Source organism: Lathamus discolor, chromosome 3, assembly GCF_037157495.1.
Source record: "Lathamus discolor isolate bLatDis1 chromosome 3, bLatDis1.hap1, whole genome shotgun sequence".
NCBI lineage: Eukaryota > Metazoa > Chordata > Aves > Psittaciformes > Psittacidae > Lathamus > Lathamus discolor.
In genome coordinates, this window is record NC_088886.1 from 55,354,920 (window position 1) to 55,374,330 (window position 19,411).

Consider the following 19,411-nt stretch of genomic DNA (forward strand, 5'->3'; position numbering starts at 1 on the left):
AGCTCAAAACCACAAAACATCCTTCCCCCAACAGGACATGTACAGAAACCCAGATAGAAGGCAAAGAAAAAAAAGAATAATTTCTAAACATACGTTAACCAATATAAGCACAGCATTAAGAAAAAATAAATTGAACAGAGAAGCAGAAAATACCAGAGGCCTCTGAAAAGGATCCCAGAATACTAGCTACCTCTTTAAACACGAATGAAAGCATACCTGTATACATTTATCTATCCCATCTAATGGATTCAAACCAGTCTGTCAGGCAACAGATATTTTGTAAGCTTTTCAGTCAATTTTGCAATTATTCCTCTTTCCGAGATGATTTTACAGATTCTTCCGGGCAGAAAGAAATGCTTATTTATTGAATATTTTCTATTTTGATCTACCAGCTCTTTACAGGGTTTAGATGTTAAAATTAAGGAGCATAATTAATAACAAATGAGCTGTCTTGCTCCAGTTTATAAGGATTGCAACCATTAAAAGGTTGTGCAACAGATTAATAACAGCAGTAGTTATCCAAAAAATAGGTGAAATAACACCTATCACAGGATACTAAGTACTAAAGGTGCTAAATACTGCCAGAAAGTATCTCAATTATTGTAGTCGGCAGTTCATTAAATAGCTACAATGCAAATATTTTATTTACATATTTAGTTACCATCTTCACATACACTTTAAAAAAGGCTCGGGTTTCATTCTCCCACATTAAAACTTACCTCTTTCTGCAGTACAATATATCCAGCATAAGACCAGAGCTGTATAGCCCAGGAATGACATCCTAGAGATTCAGAAACTCAAACAGATTTAGTACCGGAGCCTGCTTGTTTTGATTACTTTGTGTTATTTCCAATCATTCTCCCCACCAACTGTTCCAGTGACTGACCTTGCAGAGCATTTATACTCCGGTTTCAGCAGTCACTTCCCCTAATCCTCTTGCAACACACAAATGTTTCTGTTTTTTTTCCCTCCCTCTCCAAACTTTGCAAATGAATAAACAAACAGATGCCCGAAATGCAGTTTTGGGTGACACAGTCCTTCCCTCTGCTCTGCTTGGTTTGACATCTTTCCTCAGGTTTCTTTCCCGATTAACCCATTCCATCCTCAGATGAGCTCATTTCTCTTGGTATCCCAAAGAAGCTGCACAAGTAAAATATTTTGTGATTCCTCATCTTACATGCTTGGTTGAAAACCAGAAATTCACGTTAAATGTGCGTAAAAATTAACTTTATTATATGCATATCATTCAAGATCCGCATTGAAAGCACTTGAAATAAAAAGCAGGCAACAAAAATCCACAGTGACTTACTAACCCCTGCTTCTTGTGTAAGAGCAATGGAAATGTACTTGATCAAATACTTGATAAAATGAACTTAGGTGATGTTGAAGCACTTGTTTCGGTATCACATGAGAAATTATGAGATGGAGAAGATGCGAATGAATTGCAAGATGGGTAACCAAATATCCTAAGAAAAGTAATAAAGGTTGTGGTAGAAGAAGAACAATATGGCAATCTGTGTTAACAGCGGAACTCCTCAAGGATTCAGGTAAGGAACAGTCTTATTAGTATTTTCATTAAATGTCTTGGCTTTATAAGAAGTGCACTCCAGTGGAAAAGTGGATCATATGAAGAGATTTATTTGATACTGAGAATCAGGAAAAAACAATTTAAGGCTGCAAAGTGCTCTTGGGATATGGACATAAAACAGCTGCACACCAGATACCCCGTAGTAGTGATGTCTGACTAGTGTGGAGTACAGACTGATTTGTATACACTCCCAAAAGACCACATAACATACCCTTAAAATCACCAGCTTAGTCTACTGATAAAGGATAAAACCCAGTGTGTTTAGATAACAGAACTCAAATCAAACCTGAATTCCAAAGCAGTTAAAACTTTGTTCTCAAAATGCAGCTGGAATAATTTTAAATGGCCTCAGTGAAAACTGGCATTCAGCTGTTTCATCTACAAGAACTCTTCTAGACAGCATAAAATCTCTTCCTTTCCCTTCTCCTTATTCTTGCTGAGCAACTCCTACATGGAGAATGAGCTCCATGGCCTGTGACAATCAGTCTGCATGAAATCGCACTTACTGGTGCATACCTGGTCAGTAAAAAGATACTTCTTTGCACGTGCCTAAATTGAGTTTTAACAAAGCTCCACACAGAACTTCACTGCCTGAATCTTCAATTCCTTTTGCTCTGTGGTAGAGAACCGTGTGCTGCTGCAGACAGAGGTGCTCTCATTGCATCAACAATCCCACTTGCCTTCTCTGCACCAGTCTTACTGAACTACCATACATGCATGCTTTTACCTGCTTCTGTACCAGTGCATTGCTGGATGCAAAAGATAGCTTTCTTGCTGCAGTGAGGAACTTAGAATGGTCTAATTTTGTCACAGCACCGATACTACCTGCTTTGCAAATGTAGCAGTGACACTGCTGCTTTTCAATTCTTTAACCACTGTGGGAAGCTTGGAAAGCAGGAAAAACACTGAGGCAGAACGCTGCGAGGCACTCAGATTCCAACCCAAAGACAGTGACTCAAACCAATTAGCTGTAAAACTCCATGCTGCAGGCATGGGTTTCAACATTTCTCCAACTTGCATCGTTTGATATCAAAGTGGTTCAGGCTTTACCAAAACTGCTTTTAGGTTACTAAACCACTTACCAAATCATTATGGGCCTGAAACACAAAGATACCTTCCGCTACAGCTGAACCAAAACTGGAACTGAATTGAAAATGTACTATAAATTTCCTGACTGCTCTCTATGAATACAGGCAGTGTTAAAACTACAACACCAGCACACAACTGCAGATAAACTTCCTATGAACAAATTCAAGCTGAAAATTACAAGACTCACCTAACCTATTGAGGTTTTGAAGTAATCTTCGCACAAGTGTAATGTAGGCCTATGCAAAGAAACCATCTTCAATCACAAAGCAAGGGTCTGGACTCAGTCTTTTCCAATGTTGTATTTGTGATCTTCAAGTCATTGATTAAACCTACCCTAGCTAAATGGAAATAAAGTCAGGAACTTAATGAACCACAGCATCATAGAATCATCATAGAATCATAGAATAGTTAGGGTTGGAAAGGACCTCAAGATCATCTAGTTCCAGCCCCCCTGCCATGGACAGGGACACCTCACACTAAATGACATATTTCTAAATGACCTTTCTTCACGAGTGCCCCAAAGTTCTAACCATGCACACAAAAACTGTGCACACACACACCCCCCACCCCACCCCCAGTTATACACAGAGTCCTCCTCTCACACATACCTTCTGTAGGAGATGTGGGTGCTCAATGTGTACCTGTGCTGCACCCTACAACCTGCTAAAGCATCCCTAGGGAAAAAGCAGCACAAGCTCACAACCCACCAGTTGTGGGTCCCTACCTATTACACCCTGCACTGTCACTGCCCGAGCTGGGTGCAGGCTGCTGGCAGAGTCACACAGGGAGAATGCTCTGCCTGCACGCAGACAGAGGTTTTGGGGCCAGCAGGTGAACATACAGCAGTGTCCAACACAACTCTTCTGGTTTTGACTGCTTGTTCTGTTCTCGCTGTTCTCCCTGCTATGACAAAGTTTCATTTGTCCCTTGCATTTCTTCCCAACCCGGCACCTTCCTCACTTCAACACTCCCTGACTCCCTGGTTACTGTTTAATCTGGCTGAGGCTGTCATCCCCTTCAATAGGATCAGCTGTAGCATACGCACTCTCAGACAGTTTTGGATGCTTAAAATCACATTCCTACCTTAACAGCTGCTGTTGTCCAGGCCATCTGACCAAGGATGGGCCATGTGAGCACCATTGCAAACAGAAAGCAATATTAGGAATTCTTTGAATATTCCTTCAGCTCCTTCCAACACAAATTAGACAAAAGCATGTGTTCAGGCATGTTCGGGGTTTTGCAGCAATGACAGGAGACGTATCATGTCCAATTCTAAAAGCATTTTGTACCGCACCTCTTATAACTCTCCTGTTTAAACAAAGTCTCATTCTCCCACCTTTGTGCTCTGTACTCAAAAGCAGAGTTAAAATTACTTGAAAAGGTGTTCTTTGCAAAAAAAGGATGCTCTCCTATATAAAAGCAGCTGTCAGTATATCTAGTTTTAAATGAAGTCCTCCTACTCACATCCAAGTGGAGATACACTGAAAGGCAATTCAGAGGTTAGCACCATTTCCCACCAGCTTGTTCTCCCCTGCTGCAGTGCTGCTATTCCTCTTGTTCCTACAGTTTGTTTCCACGTCACCACTGGTCCGAGGACTGTGGTGCACCATGACCTTGGGTAGCCCTGAAGCGGATGCTGTTCCTTTTTGGATCTGTGCTGTTATGGTTTAGCATATAAGAACAAAGATCAGGTCATATCGTATGCCCTGTGTCTGAAAGAGCCTGACAAGTATCATGCTTGCACTACAGAGTCATGCTCACGAGGCTATGGAAAACATGCCCTCTTACCTACCAAGATTTCAGTTTCATTAGATACAATACAAAAAAAGGCCCCAAAATAACCAAACCCACCTCCATTTATTTCTTTATTTCTTTATTTTTAATCCCTTCAGAGAAATTATTAAATTGGAAATTCCTCACATTTCTCCTTCTGCCTTCGCTTTGTAGCTTACAAGTGACCTTAAAACTCTGTTCTCACTTTGGGCTATTTCAGTCTGTTACTGTTTCTGAATCACTATCAAGCCTTTCATGTCAGTGGAACAGTCTGCTGCTGCACAGCCATTTAAAAAATAGGCACCAAGTGGAAAGATAAGAGGACTCCAAGGATATTTTTTCCCCTGAAGTTTAAATAATTCCAAACATTGCAGCGCTGTACTCTGGAAGGTGTATCAGACAGTGAAATGAAGAGACACACGAAATGAAAATGCAAGATACGCAATAAAAAGTAAATAGGAGCATTAAAGACTTAAAGGTGTGTAACAAGAGGAAGATTTGTTTAGAAATAAATGCTTCTTTTGAAAACAAAAGTATGCAGAGCCTTCTGGAGCTTGTGCTGCTGCTTGGAGAATACTATGATTAACAAGTCTGTAAGAGTTTCATTACATATTAGTAGTATTCCTCCAGCAGCTGTGCTTTCTTAAAGGACAATTAAGATCATCACCAATTATTCCTGTCACTAGTCCAGCAGACAACCTCGGAAAGAGGTGACATAAGGATTTCTTTCTGCAGAAACACTGCAGGAACTTCCTGAACAATGTAATTATTATTTATACTACAGTAGTACGCAGGTGCCACCCCCCAGACTGTACTGTAAGATTCAGAATGAACCAAAAATGGGCCTCATCCCTAACAGCCAAGAATCTAGCAAGCTGCAACAAATGTAAACTAACAAAGAAAGGGACAAACACGATACGCTCATGGTGACCTAACTCACTAGCAAGTTCTTTTTGAGAAAAGGATGTGAAAGAGTGGCATTACAGTGGCAATTCCTTTGCAGCGTGGGAGAAGTTAAGAAAATGATGATGTTTTCAAATCATAATGTGTGGGAACATGGACTATTAGGGAAAGATGCAAGACAGAAATAATCATGTGAATAGGAAATGACACAGAAGAATAAGCAAGGTCCAGCCAGTCCTTGGAACTAACAGATACAGTGTTATGGTCACAGAAATGAGGAAAGTACAAAAGGCTGCCCTTATTCAAGCAGTAACTGACGCACAAAATGACGGGCCTAAGAAATGTACATTAGATTATATGAAATAAATGCGCAAGAACTAGATGCTGTAGATGCAAGGATTTTAAATTACAATCTCAAAGTACTGTGGGCCCTATATATGTTGTACTGTTCAGTTCAGCAACACTGCTTTGCTCTCCATTAACCTCAAGAAGCGTAAGTGCTGTGTAAATGTTAAATGTAAGGCTGTACTATCTAAAGGTAATTTTGCCTTCTTGCAACTCAACAGGAACCCACTTAGGTACTTGTTACCTGGGTAAAGAGACCAGCCACCTCCTCGCTTTATCCTCCTCAGCTGATTGTAAACTCTTGAATTAAGAACAGCATTAGTAATCTATGTACACCACCATACACACTGCAACTATTCAGAAAGTCCAGAATCCATCTGCATTGTGCCAGTCTGTTTTACCTATACACCACCAAAAATAAGTAACCTAAAAAGGAAACCTAAATATTTTCTTCTTCTTTCTGTAACTCAGTATAATCCAAGATTTATATCCAGTAATTAGCAACAAACTCAGTAATGTAGTTCCTAGTTGTGTCCCCCCCACTTCCAAACTTCAGAGTTAAGTACTTGAAAAGAGTTACCCACCTATATCTAGCCAATTTGTTTTGTGTTTTTTAAAGAGATCCATTAAAGTCTATTTTCAGTCCCCAAGTAAATCAGGGCTACAGATGTTGTCGACACTTCCCAGGGCCGGAATCATCCCAAGAGCACAAGCCTGCATTTGTTCCTTAAAAAAAGCCAAGCATGGCTCACACCTTTTCTTTAACAGGCAATGGCAGAAGGAATGCCTAGCTTTGAGCAAAGTGACCCAATAGTTGACATATAACGGCATCTGTCTCCAGGCGGATTTCAGTGTCTCCCCAGCTTTGAAGACATCTCCCAGCTGTTCTGAGTTGCTAATAAAAATATCTGATTTAGCTAACTAAAATCCCATTTCTGTCCAATTTTACATACTAGACCAGGCCTCATACTGTCAGACATGTAAAAACACAGCCAATTTTATCCTGCAAAGATTTTGTATTACTTAGGAGTGTAAAATTAAGCCTTTGTACAAATTGCATCACTATAGTCTCTGTTATGAGTTTGCTTTTCATTAGCTCTGCTCAACTATTCACCAGGTTGCTAGTTTGCATGTCAGCTATTACCATTCTGAAATGCATTTCCATGGTAGAAAAGCACAAGTATGAAAACAAATGTTAAATTAATCAGTGAATATGGAAAAGTTAATGAGGCTGTTGTTAGAAGGTACAATAGAAACACCATTAATTTCCCAATTGATCTAGGATTCATCGGCTTCAGAAAAGGACTACGGTTAGCCTAACCGCTTTACTTTTATAACAAACCATTACAATATACAGGCTTCATCCCCCCTCAAGTTTTGGCAAGATGAAAAGATACCCAGGTAGAGAGAGGAAACAAGGTTTTCTTAGAAGAAATGGCCTGTTCAGCAGGAGAAGCAGCTGAGAGCAAAAAACCATAATATGGCTGAACGTAAATATTCTAAAGAAGAAAGAACCTGGATTTTTATTTTTTCTTTCTTTTTAATTAGGTTTTTAGAGAGCTCTTCCGTCAGAACACAGCATGGCAAAACTGGCAAGAATGTGACAGTGGGGTAACGCACTATTTTATCTATTTCCCATATCAGCCAAAGCAAAGAGTGAGCTACCTTTGAACTCTTGCCACATATGTGCATCTGTTTTCCTTCATCTAACAAGCCTTTCTGAGAAGCACATTGTAAATGCTGAATGCACCAAGCTGTGAAAAAGGGTAAGCATCATACCCCAGTGATCCCAGCACTTCACGGGACCTGGGATACAATACTGCAACTCGCTTAAGAAACAGCGATCAGGGACCCTATGCTTAAGAGCTCTGTGCTAAGGAAGCAAGGAAAGACGCACTGTTTGTAAAAACAGCAGAGATAATCCATGTCCTGAATTGGACTACCTGTTGGTTACTTTGAGAAGTCTTTCCATCATAGCGTGAAGCTCAGAGCTGGATTCTCAGCAGGGCACATTATTATATGATACACTCAAGCTGCTACTGTATGTGCCATATCAGCTTATAACCAGCTTACTTTCTACACAGAAATCCAACTAACTGTAAACCAGCAAGTTCACTCTTCAATGTACAGCATGAACGCGCGCACCTAATTAAGTATGTGGTATTTAAACCACATGTAGGAAATAACTGCTTATTTATCACTTAGCCCCTGGTCCACCAGAATCTAAATTTGATTCTGAACGAACTGTACCAGTGTTAAGACTATGCGTGACTTCATTTTAGGAAAGGAATGCTACAACTGAATGGTTCAGGCGAAGACCTCATCTGGGGAGGCAAATGAAAAGCTACCAAAATGTAGTAATATTTAGGCTTACAGGAACTGGGGCATTAGATGCTAAGTATGACAGCGTATATTACAGCGGACCTTTAAGAGCAAATCCAAACCACATTATTCACTGTTTCAAGTTGGTGACAGTGGATTCCAGCAAATCATCAGTCAGTAATACGTTCTTCATCAGTCACATAAGAAACTCAAGTACTTCCTGGAGTGCCTCCTACTTGGCGGCATTGCCTACATATTTCAAGCACTGTAACAAGTCAAGTCCCCTGGATGTTTACAGGACACGTGTCGCCATTCCCGATACGCGCCACAAACCCCCAGGTAGTGGAAAGTGGAAATTGACCGACGGCTTACCACGTTTGCACTTGTGACTGCTTAAGAGCCGGCACAAAACAGGGTCGGGCATATGTCACTAACGAGATACGCCTGACTGATGACCTACCATCAGTACAATGCGGGTTGCACAGAGGCCCCCCCAGGATAAAACACCTCACTTGCCAAACCCTGGAGCCCACATAAGAGTACTTCTGAGGACGCCGGCGGTGATAGAGGAGGAGGCTGCCGGCTGCGGGCGGTAGCTGGTGGAGGCACCCCACGAGCGCCCCCCGAAGAAAGGCTGGAGCCCGCAGCGCGCCCGCCCCGCCGCGGCGAGCGGGGGAACCCGCGGTCCGCCGACAGCCGGCGAGGCCGCCTCGAGGGGAGCCGGGCAGCAACGCGGCGGGGGGAGCCGCGCCGTCCCCCGCAGGTACCCGCAGCGGCCCCGGCCGCGCACCCGGCCCGAGCAGCGAGGAGCCCCCTGCCCTCGCCAGGGGCTTCCATTGGCCGGCAGGCAGAGATTCCCGCGCCGTCACCGGAGTATGCAAATGAGCGCCCACCCCATTGGCTGCCCCGCCCGCGGCGGCGCCAAACAACATTTGCATGGCGGTGGACGGCTCTTTTGTTGTTGTCAACCGCGGCGGGCGGTGCGCGCGCGCTCCGGGGCGGTGGGCGGGCGCGCGCGCGCCGCCGAGGCCGCCGCCCGCCGGCACCTGCTTCCCCTCGAGGCGGGTCGCGCGGAGCTCACACCCCCCCCCCCCCCCCCCCGCGCCTCGGCGCAACTTTGAACGCGGGGGGCACCGCTAAGCGCGAGCTCGCCCCGCCGCCCCCCTCAGCAGCCGGCAGCACCCCCCCCCCCCCCCCCCCAACTCCGGCTTCCCCCTCATCCCGCCCCGCTCCGGGGGGAGGCGGTGGGGCTGAGCGCCCCTCCTCCGGGCAGGATGGTGGACCTGGACAGCGAGGTGCCCCCGCTGCCACCCCGGTACCGCTTTCGGGACTTGCTGCTGGGCGATCAGGGCTGGCAGAGCGACGACAGGTGAGTGCGTGCGCCGTCCGGCCGCGGCGGTAAGCCCCGGCGGTGCCCGTCTGGGAGGGGGGGCTCGGCAGGTCAGCGCGCTGGGACGGCGCGCACCGCCCGGCGGAGCCCAGCCCCGCTGCGAAACTTTCCCGGGAAAGGGATGCGAGGGCCGGCGGGGGCTGCGCTGCCCCGCCCCGCCCCGCCGCCGCCCACCGAGGCGCTGGGCATCCCGTTGCCGTCGGGGCGCCGCCGCCTCTGCGGGCGCACCCCTCTCTGTACCCTACGGCAACGGCAGGAGGAAGAGGAGGACAGGTGCGGTACCGTCTCCCGGTGCTAACAAGCGCTGAGGGGAAGCCCCACGCAAAATACTCCTTAGCCGCTCGTCGGAAAGCCAGCTGCCGAGGGCTCTGGATGTTTTCCTGACCCAGTGTGCGTTCTCCTTTACATGCAGTTTGTTTTCATGTGAGGACCCTAGCCTGGGATGTAACTACCATTAGTTTATTCCTTTGTGAATTATTTCAAGGACTGTCAGCATCTTCAGTTACAAACAGATAGGAAAAGGTATTTGTCTCGAGTCAAATAATGTTTCTAAAAGAGGAAAGAAAACCCAAACAAAACCTTACATCAAAGCAAACAAACGAACCAGGAATGCATGTTTAACTCAGAAAAGCTAAATGAATAGTATTCATGGGCAGGGAGAGCATCACGCCACTCTGACCGTTCAGTTTGGTGTGTCTGTAGATTATTGCTTGATCCCGTCTTGCAAAATGATCTGTGAGATCCTCTGTGTAGTACTGATTTATTATGGTCAAATGACAGGTAAGTAAAATTGTCTGGTACTGTGTGAGGGTGTATTGGATTGATTTTAATTCAATGTCTTTACATTGTCGGAACGACTCTTCAGCTCAGCAGTCAGAAACTTTGTTTTTAAAGCTGGTCTGCATAGTTTAGATTTTAGCTACTTTCCTGAAGAAAGGTGGATTTTCAGTGGTGGTGCAATCACAAGATCATGCAGATATGTAACTAATTATTACCTTTGTTTAGGGGAATATGCTATACATTGAAGCAATTAACTGTTTATTCGGACAGTTATGAAATGGTGAATGACAAGATAGTCACAAAAAATGAATAGTTGGTTGGAAATGATAGCACTGTAACTACATAATGGAGACTTAGGATCTTAGAATCTCATTTCTCCTGCAATAGGTTAAAGAACATGCAACCTTTCTTATTTTATCAACTTCAGCTAGCTAGAGTTTTAATGGTTAAAATAAACAAAATATTCTCTATATACCTCTTTGGACCAGTCTGTGACTTACTGCTTTTTCCAGCTGTAGTTTAAACATCCGTCAAAGTGCTTCCCTGATACCAGCTGTGTGACTTGAACTTTATGGAGTTACCTTCTATGGAAAAAGTGTTATCTGGTCTCAAAACAGGAAATAGTCTATAAGCAACTGTATAAACCATAACATCCATTTAGCTATGTGAATGTCTATTTCATGTCTGTGTGCACTTGACAAAGTGAAAATAAATAATCCCTTAAAAACCCCACCCTCTAGCAGAATTCTAGCATAACAGTATTATAGAGCAGTTGTTGATGAAAACTGTAGCAAAGGACTGCTAGAAAATGAATAGTTACTTTTAATTATTTAATATTCATACAAGCATTGCAAGATCTCTGGCACATCTGAAATATAAAGTATGAACCTAGGACTGAAAATGGCTAGTGGAAATGGCTTTCAAGATCTTCAGATATCGTCCCATGCCGGGGCTGCACAGCTGTACTGTAGCAGGAAGGCTGTGTGGTACTATCCCCGCAATACCACTAGGATTGTGCCTTACATTAGGTTGTGACAGCAGCACTCTCTGCTCCAGCTCTGCAAGTTGCCATAGCAGTCTTGTTTGATACGAGTTTTCCAGTAACTGAACAAAGTCCATTTTTAAAAATCTTGAGTGTTGTCTTTTTTTGTCCACCTTACAATAAGGTTCTGTCCAGATTCTTGTTGTCCCGTACTAGAGGATATAACTTTTAATACTGAAATACTAATCCAGTCCCCTGTTGCTGGTATTTTGCTGCTATCTGTTATAGAAAAAGGATACATATTCTGCATAGAAATACTGTCAAATGGAATATTTAGAGTATTAGACATACATTCAGGAAATACTTAATGAGAAAGACTGCAGACCTGTGGGGACCCTGAGGTCAGTTGCTTATTAGTTATTAATGATTAGTGTGAGACAAGTATGTCCTATTTTTAGTTGTTTACTTTTTTGTCTTTTGTCTCCTTACATAAGTGGTCCAAGTTTGGTTTTGGTGAAGCATATCTTTTGTACTCTGTTCTAATTAGTGGGTGATATAAATATTGCCAAAGGTGTTGCTTGTAACCCGTTCAGCTGAATGGACATTAACTATGAATGGAATATCTGAACACTAAAATACAGTCAAGTAGCCTTATAGAATGGCTACAAAATGGCAAGTGATCAAGACAGTTCATTTTAGGAGGTTACTGGCCCTTGACTGAGATGTGGTGAACTGGAAACAGGCAGACAGAGCCTTTAGTGACATGATCTAGCATGAGGCGTCCCTGCCCATGGCAGGGGGGTTGGAGCTAGGTGATCTTAAAATCCTTTCCAACCCTAACTATTCTATGATTCTAAGAAAATTATTTCCAGCAACTACGTAGTTCTATTTGCTTTCAACTCTGGCAGTCTGATCTGTATCAGGGGTTTTCCATCTCTGTGATCTGTGAATTTCAGGTCTGTTACCAGCTGAATGCTTTGTCTTCTGTCTTAGTCCTATTCCCTTTTTGATCTTCCCAGTCTGTTCACCCTTGAAGTCTCTCTCCTTCCATTCTGCCCTTTCTGGAAAGATGCTCACTTTTTGCTGGCTGGGAGGCATATGTTCCATCTCTGTGTTTCAGATAATTGTCTATTTTTCAAAGTGGAGAGGAGATGGAATTATTCCTCTCTTCTGCACAAACTACCCAGGAGTCTTTGTCACTGAATCACAGTTTTGATAGCATAGTTTGCCAGTAAGTAATGTGGTAGTATTTAATAACAAATGTGACTGATATGATTGAAATGATACAGACATCTCTTCTTTTTTTTTCTTTTCCTTATTTCTGACATAAGCATTGTACCCAATTTTGAAACCTGACCGGTTATGTTTCTTTAGGAGAAGAGTTTGATCAGCTATTTCTTTTAAATTATCCTGTCAATTTATAAAATGTAGACATGCTGAAATGCTTACCTGCATGTAACAGGACCAGGATTCAGAACTTTTGACCTTAGACATAAATCATTTGGAAACGATTTCTAATCTTTTTTTTTTTTTCTCGAGGACTTCTGTGGTGGCGCATCACTTGGGCTTCTTCTGGGGTTTTTTGTGTGTCTAGCTCACAGTCCATTTTTTACCTATACTTCTCCAGTACAGTAACATACCATCTCACTGCTTTTGCATTTCTCTCCCAGAAAAATAATTCTACCTGCATAGATTAGATTCCTAACCACCCCTGTAGTTGGCTTCAGTAAGAGGTGGGTTCTGGGCTGTTGTATCCACAAATCACCAAATTGGATTGCGTATTATTTTTCATAAAAGAAGTTGCTGTGGGCAGAAGAACACGGTGAATCTTTGGCAAATGCATTTGTTTGGTAAATACACTATTTTTAATAATTATCTGTCTTGAATTTGCTGAGTGCTTTTTTCCTGAAAAAAAATGGATGTAAAAACCAATTTTGTGTTTTGAAGGGCTAGATTTTCAAAGGACATGGTTCCCTTGAAAACTATGGAGGTGAAGCTTGATGCTTCCAGTACACACATTTTACACTGAATAGATATTTGAAAAGGTTCCTCAGGGCAACATGTAAAGGATCAACCCACAAGCTAGAGTGTATGCATGTCAAGTGGGTGAATTCTTTGGCAGGTAGGGTAATGTAACAGGTTTCTTCTGGTGTGTAAATATTCCAGTCACTGGGCTAAGGGTTAAGAGAAGATTGAATCATCTTTTTCACTAAATTTATAAATATCACTACTATCCTTTTGCGACTCTCACATTTTACTTTCATTATTGAAAGTATCTGAACCTGAAATAATCTGTTTTGATTTGCTGGGTAGTCTGAGATGTTTCTTGACCATCATAACAGAATTTGTCTTTCAGTACTGGGTAAGGGAGCAGAAATAAAGGGGAAGCTTGGTTAACACAAATTATTCACCTGTTAATACAGTGAGGTTCACTGTATTGTATCAGTTATTGTAATAGTAATATACAATGGTAATCATTATTGTAAAAGTAAATTATGTAATAAAACATTTCATAAATCTACTTATCATCTGTCCTTAGTCTTATCAGCTGTGTTGAAGAGCAAGACAAATAAAAGTAGAAAATATCCTACCTTGTGAAGACCTGATATGCTTAAACCTGGTAAATTTGCTTCGAAGGAGGGGTGAAAAGAGGATGTTTCCCATGTAAGCTTTGGAAAGATACAATGAAGAGGTTATTCACAAAAAATACTTTCCTATGTGCATATATAGTTACCACGTACTTCAAAATAACTAAACCACAAGACACTGGAGGTGTAAAGAAAAAAATCTGTTAAAAATAGAAAAGCATTTACATGCTGTTGGTAGCACTGCTTTTTTAGTAAGGTCAGTCATATAAATTCAGTGACTGAGTATATTGCAGAGCACACTTTACCTCACATTTCTTAAACCGTTTATGTCAAGACATCTAGTCCATTCTTTAGAAGCTTACAAAGATACAAGAGCTGTATTTGTTTTAGGAAATTCAAACAAGCCAGAAAGTTTCCCACCACTGAAGCATGACCTCTTATACTAGTGAGCTCTTCAAATTTTCGTGTGCATGCTTTGGCCATAGCCGGCTAGCCAAACTATGTTGAACAGTGCAGCGCTGTTGCGGTTTAACCCTAGCAAACATAGCTGCTCACTTACTCCCCCTTCAGTGGAATGGGAGAGGGAATTGTAAGGGAAAAGTGAGAAAACTCGTGGGTTAGGTAAAGACAGTTGTGCCCCTCTAGCCTATAAAATGTCTTTAAAATGTGCACATATGTCCACATATGTTGACTTCATTTAGTCCATGACTCTGGGCTCCGTATTTTACGGTGGTCACTCAGAACAGGAGAGATTATGTGTTGCATGGAATTACTGGGCACCAAAGCCAGCTCAGATCAGGTCACTGCTGTACTTGCACTGCTGCTTGTAAGGCTTGTTCTCCATTAGTTCACGTGGGTCCTGCTATAGTAATTCCCATAACATGCAATTCAAATCTTGGGTTAGTACAATGTGAAGGTATTGCCGTTACAGTCTCCACCATGGGCCCTTTGGCCTGGGTTTAACATTCTGATAAACACCTCCCCTTGCGCTTGTTCTATCTTGTACTTACCCACACACTGCAGTTCCTTACGGGTCTATCTGCTCCAAGTGGAATTTTATCCATGAGCCACAGTCTCTCCATGGATTTACCTGCTGCCACAGCCGCAGTTGCTTTGAGGTGTACATGTTCCAGTGTGACCTTATGCATGGGATACAACGCCTTCAGAGATATACCTGCTTCAGCATGGCCTTACTCATGCTTGCATTTCCTTCAGAGCTGTACTTGCTCTGTCCTGGTCTTAACGAAGGCCACACGCTTTGAGGTCCTCTCATGAGGCATGACCTCATGTACAGCCACTAATGCTTCAGGATGTACCTGCTGCAGCACGGACTTATCTGCAGCCACAGATGATTCCAGGTGTACTGGCTTCATTGTGGAGAAGGTACAGGTGGCGCAGACATGACCGTGGCCACACACACTTTGAGATGTACGTGCTCTGGTGTGGACTTATCCAGAGCACAGATGCTTTGGGGTGTCCTGCTCTTTTGTGGACTCCTCCACAGGTCACAGTCCCTTTGACTGGAGCTCACACTGGAGTGCTGCACAGAAACAACAGCGATGCCCTGGCCATCTGCCAGCCTAGTCGCATGGCCTTTGCTGTTATCAAAATGTTCCCAGGCACAGCAGAGTAAGATGATAAGCAGTACAGCCAGCAGCAGAAGCAAAAAGCAGCCACTAATGAGCACTAGACTCTGATACACAGTAAGGGAACCAAGCACCGTGGTAAGTACAGAAGCTGTACATTAATAGCTGAACAGCAACAGAACCTATAAATTTGATCTAGCACATTCCAGTCAAATCTGCCATTATCTTGAACACTTCAACAAAAACGACTTCTGTGGTTTAACCTCAATTGGCAACTAAGGACCACACAGCCCCTTGGTGGGATGAAGAAGAGGACTGAAGAGTGAGAAAATTTGTGGGTTGAGATAAAGAAAGACAGTTTAATAGGTAAAGCAAAAGCCATGCATGCAAGGAAAACAAAACAAGACATTCATTCGCCACTTCCTATAGCCAGGCAGATGTTCAGCCATCTCCAGGAAAGCAGGGCTCTTTGGTTACTCAGGTCTCATGGTTACTCTGGAAGACAAACACCATAACTCTGTATGTACCCTTCCTCCTCCTCCTCCTCCTTGTTTCCCAGCTTTATATGCTGAGCGTGATGCCATATGGAATGGAATATCCATTTGGTCTGCTGTCCCAGCTGTGTCCCCTCCCAGCTTCTTGTGCACCCGCAGCCTACTTGCTGTTGGTGTGATGTGAGAAGTAGAAAAGGCCTTGACTCTGTGTAAGCACTGCTCTGAGGTAACGAAAATGTCTCTGTATTATCAACAGTGTTTTCAGGACAAATCCAAAACATATCCCTTTACCAGCTACTATGGAGAAAATTAACTCTATGGCAGCCAAAACCAGCACAAGTGCCAGGAATGATTTGGCAGTTTGAGCATCCAAGGAAACACTTTGAGCAGACAAATTGGAGGTAGTCACCCAATTAGGGAAGCTGAAACCGTCTTCTGAAACTTACATAGACTATTTTGTGCCATTTAATGTCACTGCCTGTGAATGTTCCTGAGCAAGTTAACTTAAGCATGTACCCGGAGACAATCATTTTATCATGAAGGTAGCCTCTACACTTTAACACTACATGCTGCTTCTCCTATTTGTTCCTCTCTTTCTAGTATCCTATGTTTTCTGCACAGTCACACGTTCAAATTATGCATATATGGGGGACTGTGTTGCAGAGAGATCCATTTGTAAAGTATAGGTTAGCTTATATATGGTGCCTTCCATCCTGAAGTAAGGAGTATAGCCCTTATAAGTAGACAATAAGTGTGTTTTGTCCCAGAGTCCTTAAAGAAAGAAAACTCCAACAAAACAAAACCCAAAAACACCTAAAACACCCCCCAAAAAACCCACACCTTTCTTCACACATTTTAGAGAAAGAAAAAGAGAAAGAAACATATGGATGTTTTTTAAGATATGCAGAGTAAGATTCATTTTATTGACTTAATAAAAATGTATATAGTATTTTTTGTTTTCTGTACCTTTACACTTTAAGTCCCTTTAGATTTAGGTAAGATTAAGCAGTATGTTCAGCTTTCTTTGTACCTTACATACCAAGGTAAATTTTATCAATGCTGAATATTTCTAGCAAAATTAATCAGGAGACCATCAAGTACACATACCAGCATTGAATTGATGAATTAATACACTGTCACATAAATAAGTCATTCGAAAATCAAAATATCTGTTTTATACTACTATTTCATTCTATTGCTTGTTGAAGCTTTGTATACAGAGCTAATATGTTCTAGGAAGTATCACTATTACTGTGACGCTTCAAAACACACACAACAAAGAGAATGGAAAGAACAAAAAATAAACAGAAACCCAATATATTTTCAGCCCCCACCCTGAAAGCTGTGTATTTCATATCTTTTCTATATGCTGTTGCATTAAATTATAAATAATTTTTGTAAATGAAAATTTACATTTTTCTGGTTCTGTATTGGTTTTTCTTTTCAGTATATACGTAACAGGACCCATTAACTGGTACTGGAAATAACTTTCAAATCCTGCTCCTGTATTGACATGAAAATTGTTATAGTATATAATTTCATAATAAAACTATAGACCTAAATTTGTCCTTTGTGCAGGAATTGTTCTTACGTTGGATACTTAAAAGATTAAAGTAAAATTGGCTTTCCATTTTGATGTGCTTACTGCATAAGTGAATATTACCACTTACCTGAAAATGAGAAAGATTCAGATAATACAGAACACCTCCACACATCACTTGGACAATTGTATACTGCTGACTGTCATGTTGACTAGTGACTTTCAAGGAACAGCTCCCTACTGTAAATCTCAGAAGGCCCTTTAACAGTCATTTATCACAGTGTGAATTAGGGAGGAAAGTCCTCCCTTTGCCTTTCCCCTTGGAAATCACCTGAGATTGTTCAACTAAAAGGAGATAAAAAGCCTACACATTTCTGAATCAACTGATTTAAAATATCTGAGTCTAGATTCAACTTGAACAAAAAATTCTATTGTGATTTTCTCAAAATTTGATTATGGCTTCTTCAAAATAATACTTCTCTTTCTTTCAAGAAATACTTCAGTCAATTCGTTTGCGTTTCAGAAGATATGTTAACTTTTCTGAGTTCTTCCATTGAACAGAGGCTACAAAATAAAAGGACTTAAGCAAGTACTGACAAATTTATCTTGATTCATCCTTGTACGTAATTTTTCAAAATGAAATTATTTAGAAGCTTAAAATCAAGATTTTAACAGTCTAATTCACAAAGACAGCGTTTTCTTTTTTGCAGTGAGACTTTGCACAGTAGTAGTTGGAAGGTTTGAGTTGCTCTAAACCCTGACAAAAATTGTTGTAAGTACAGGCCAAGCCCTTTCTCATTGTGCAAACCCAACTAAATTAAAAAAGGATTAAAGAAAAACATTAACATTTGTAAAACCACCACACTGGCCACACCAAGAGGTCTGAGTTTACACTTTAGTGGCTGGTGAGTTTAAGGGTACAGTCTCATATATGTCCATACACACCTTCCTTCTAAATTTATCTTAGGATTGAGTCCCTAATATAGATAAAAGAGGGAATCAATTTGTTTGTGTGGAAGTAATACTCTGTAGAAGGCATTTCAGTCAGCCTCATGCTAATTTGTTTTAGCATCATTCTTGCAACAACAGTGGAATGTTTCTTATGTTCCACTTAAACTAGGGCACACTGGAATTGGGAGAAGGACAGGAAAAGAGAAGAGGAACACTTCAGTGCTGTTACAGTTGTATCTGTCTGAGGAAGAAGGTGGTGGTATGGCCCCAGCAAAAGTTTTCTCGTGCAGAAGAGGTTTAAGTGTCTTAGCTTAAAAACTCCCACAGATCAAGTAGCTTTCCTCCTCTGGGACAACATGATGCAGAGTTTGTAAATGTGCTTAGTACTTCGATCAGTACTTAATTATACACTTATTACTCTAAGGCTCTTATTTTTCCATCTAAAACTTGATTCATACTACTTTACATCTGGCAGACACTATAATACTCCATGGGGAACTGAAGCAGTGCTTTCCCAAATGGTTTCTGTCTTAATTTTATGGTTATTATGCTATCACAGCCAATGATTATGATTATTTATATTATAACAGTAAACTTGTGTGCTGCACTATGCATTACTGTCAGAAATGGTAACTTTGATTCATATTGTCTCTTTCATCTGGTAATAAAGAAATGGATCGTTTGGAGCATCAGAAAAATCCGAAGCTTCAAAACACCTTTGTTGTAAAATTAATTTGCCAACCATTTCAGTGCTGCACATTCAGTTTTCAGACTTCAGCTAAAGGTGATCTTTTGTATTGAATTCTGATGCACACAGTATGCCCAAGTACTTGTACTAAGCCACTAAATGCTTTGAAAGTGGATTCTTATATTTTTTCAAGAAAATGAGCAAGTCAGGTCCTTCCTGGAGGCCTACACACCATCATCCCATAACCTCTGTGTCATTGGAGAGAATGCCAATCCAAAGGTTCTGCAGCATAGATTTGGTACAAAATGCCTTAAAACAGCTGTTAAAGATTTCAGCCTCCCCAGTGCAATCATCTGCTAATTATGTTAGCAGTCAACTTCATGTTAGCAGTA

The 19,411-nt window shown here is 41.7% G+C and overlaps 2 protein-coding genes across 14 annotated transcripts in view; one reads left to right on the top strand and one right to left on the bottom strand.

Moving 5' to 3' along the window:
* CFH (complement factor H) overlaps window positions 1-885 on the bottom strand; it is a 31,019-nt gene extending 30,134 nt beyond the window's left edge. For 4 of the 5 annotated variants that reach the window (XM_065675323.1, XM_065675322.1, XM_065675321.1 and 1 more), the window contains exon 1: window positions 720-885. In XM_065675323.1, the coding sequence (XP_065531395.1) occupies window positions 720-780 (61 nt within the window). In that variant the 5' untranslated portion in view covers window positions 781-885. The remainder of the gene's footprint in view (window positions 1-719) is intronic. The other variant, XM_065675324.1, reaches the window with a different exon arrangement.
* Window positions 886-9,111: 8,226 nt separating this feature from the next.
* Window positions 9,112-19,411, top strand: part of KCNT2 (potassium sodium-activated channel subfamily T member 2) — a 136,983-nt gene continuing 126,683 nt past the window's right edge. For 7 of the 9 annotated variants that reach the window (XM_065675326.1, XM_065675327.1, XM_065675329.1 and 4 more), the window contains exon 1: window positions 9,113-9,389. In XM_065675326.1, the coding sequence (XP_065531398.1) occupies window positions 9,295-9,389 (95 nt within the window). In that variant the 5' untranslated portion in view covers window positions 9,113-9,294. Of the gene's footprint in view, window positions 9,390-19,411 lie in introns of all 9 variants that reach the window. The other 2 variants (XM_065675328.1, XM_065675332.1) reach the window with 2 other exon arrangements.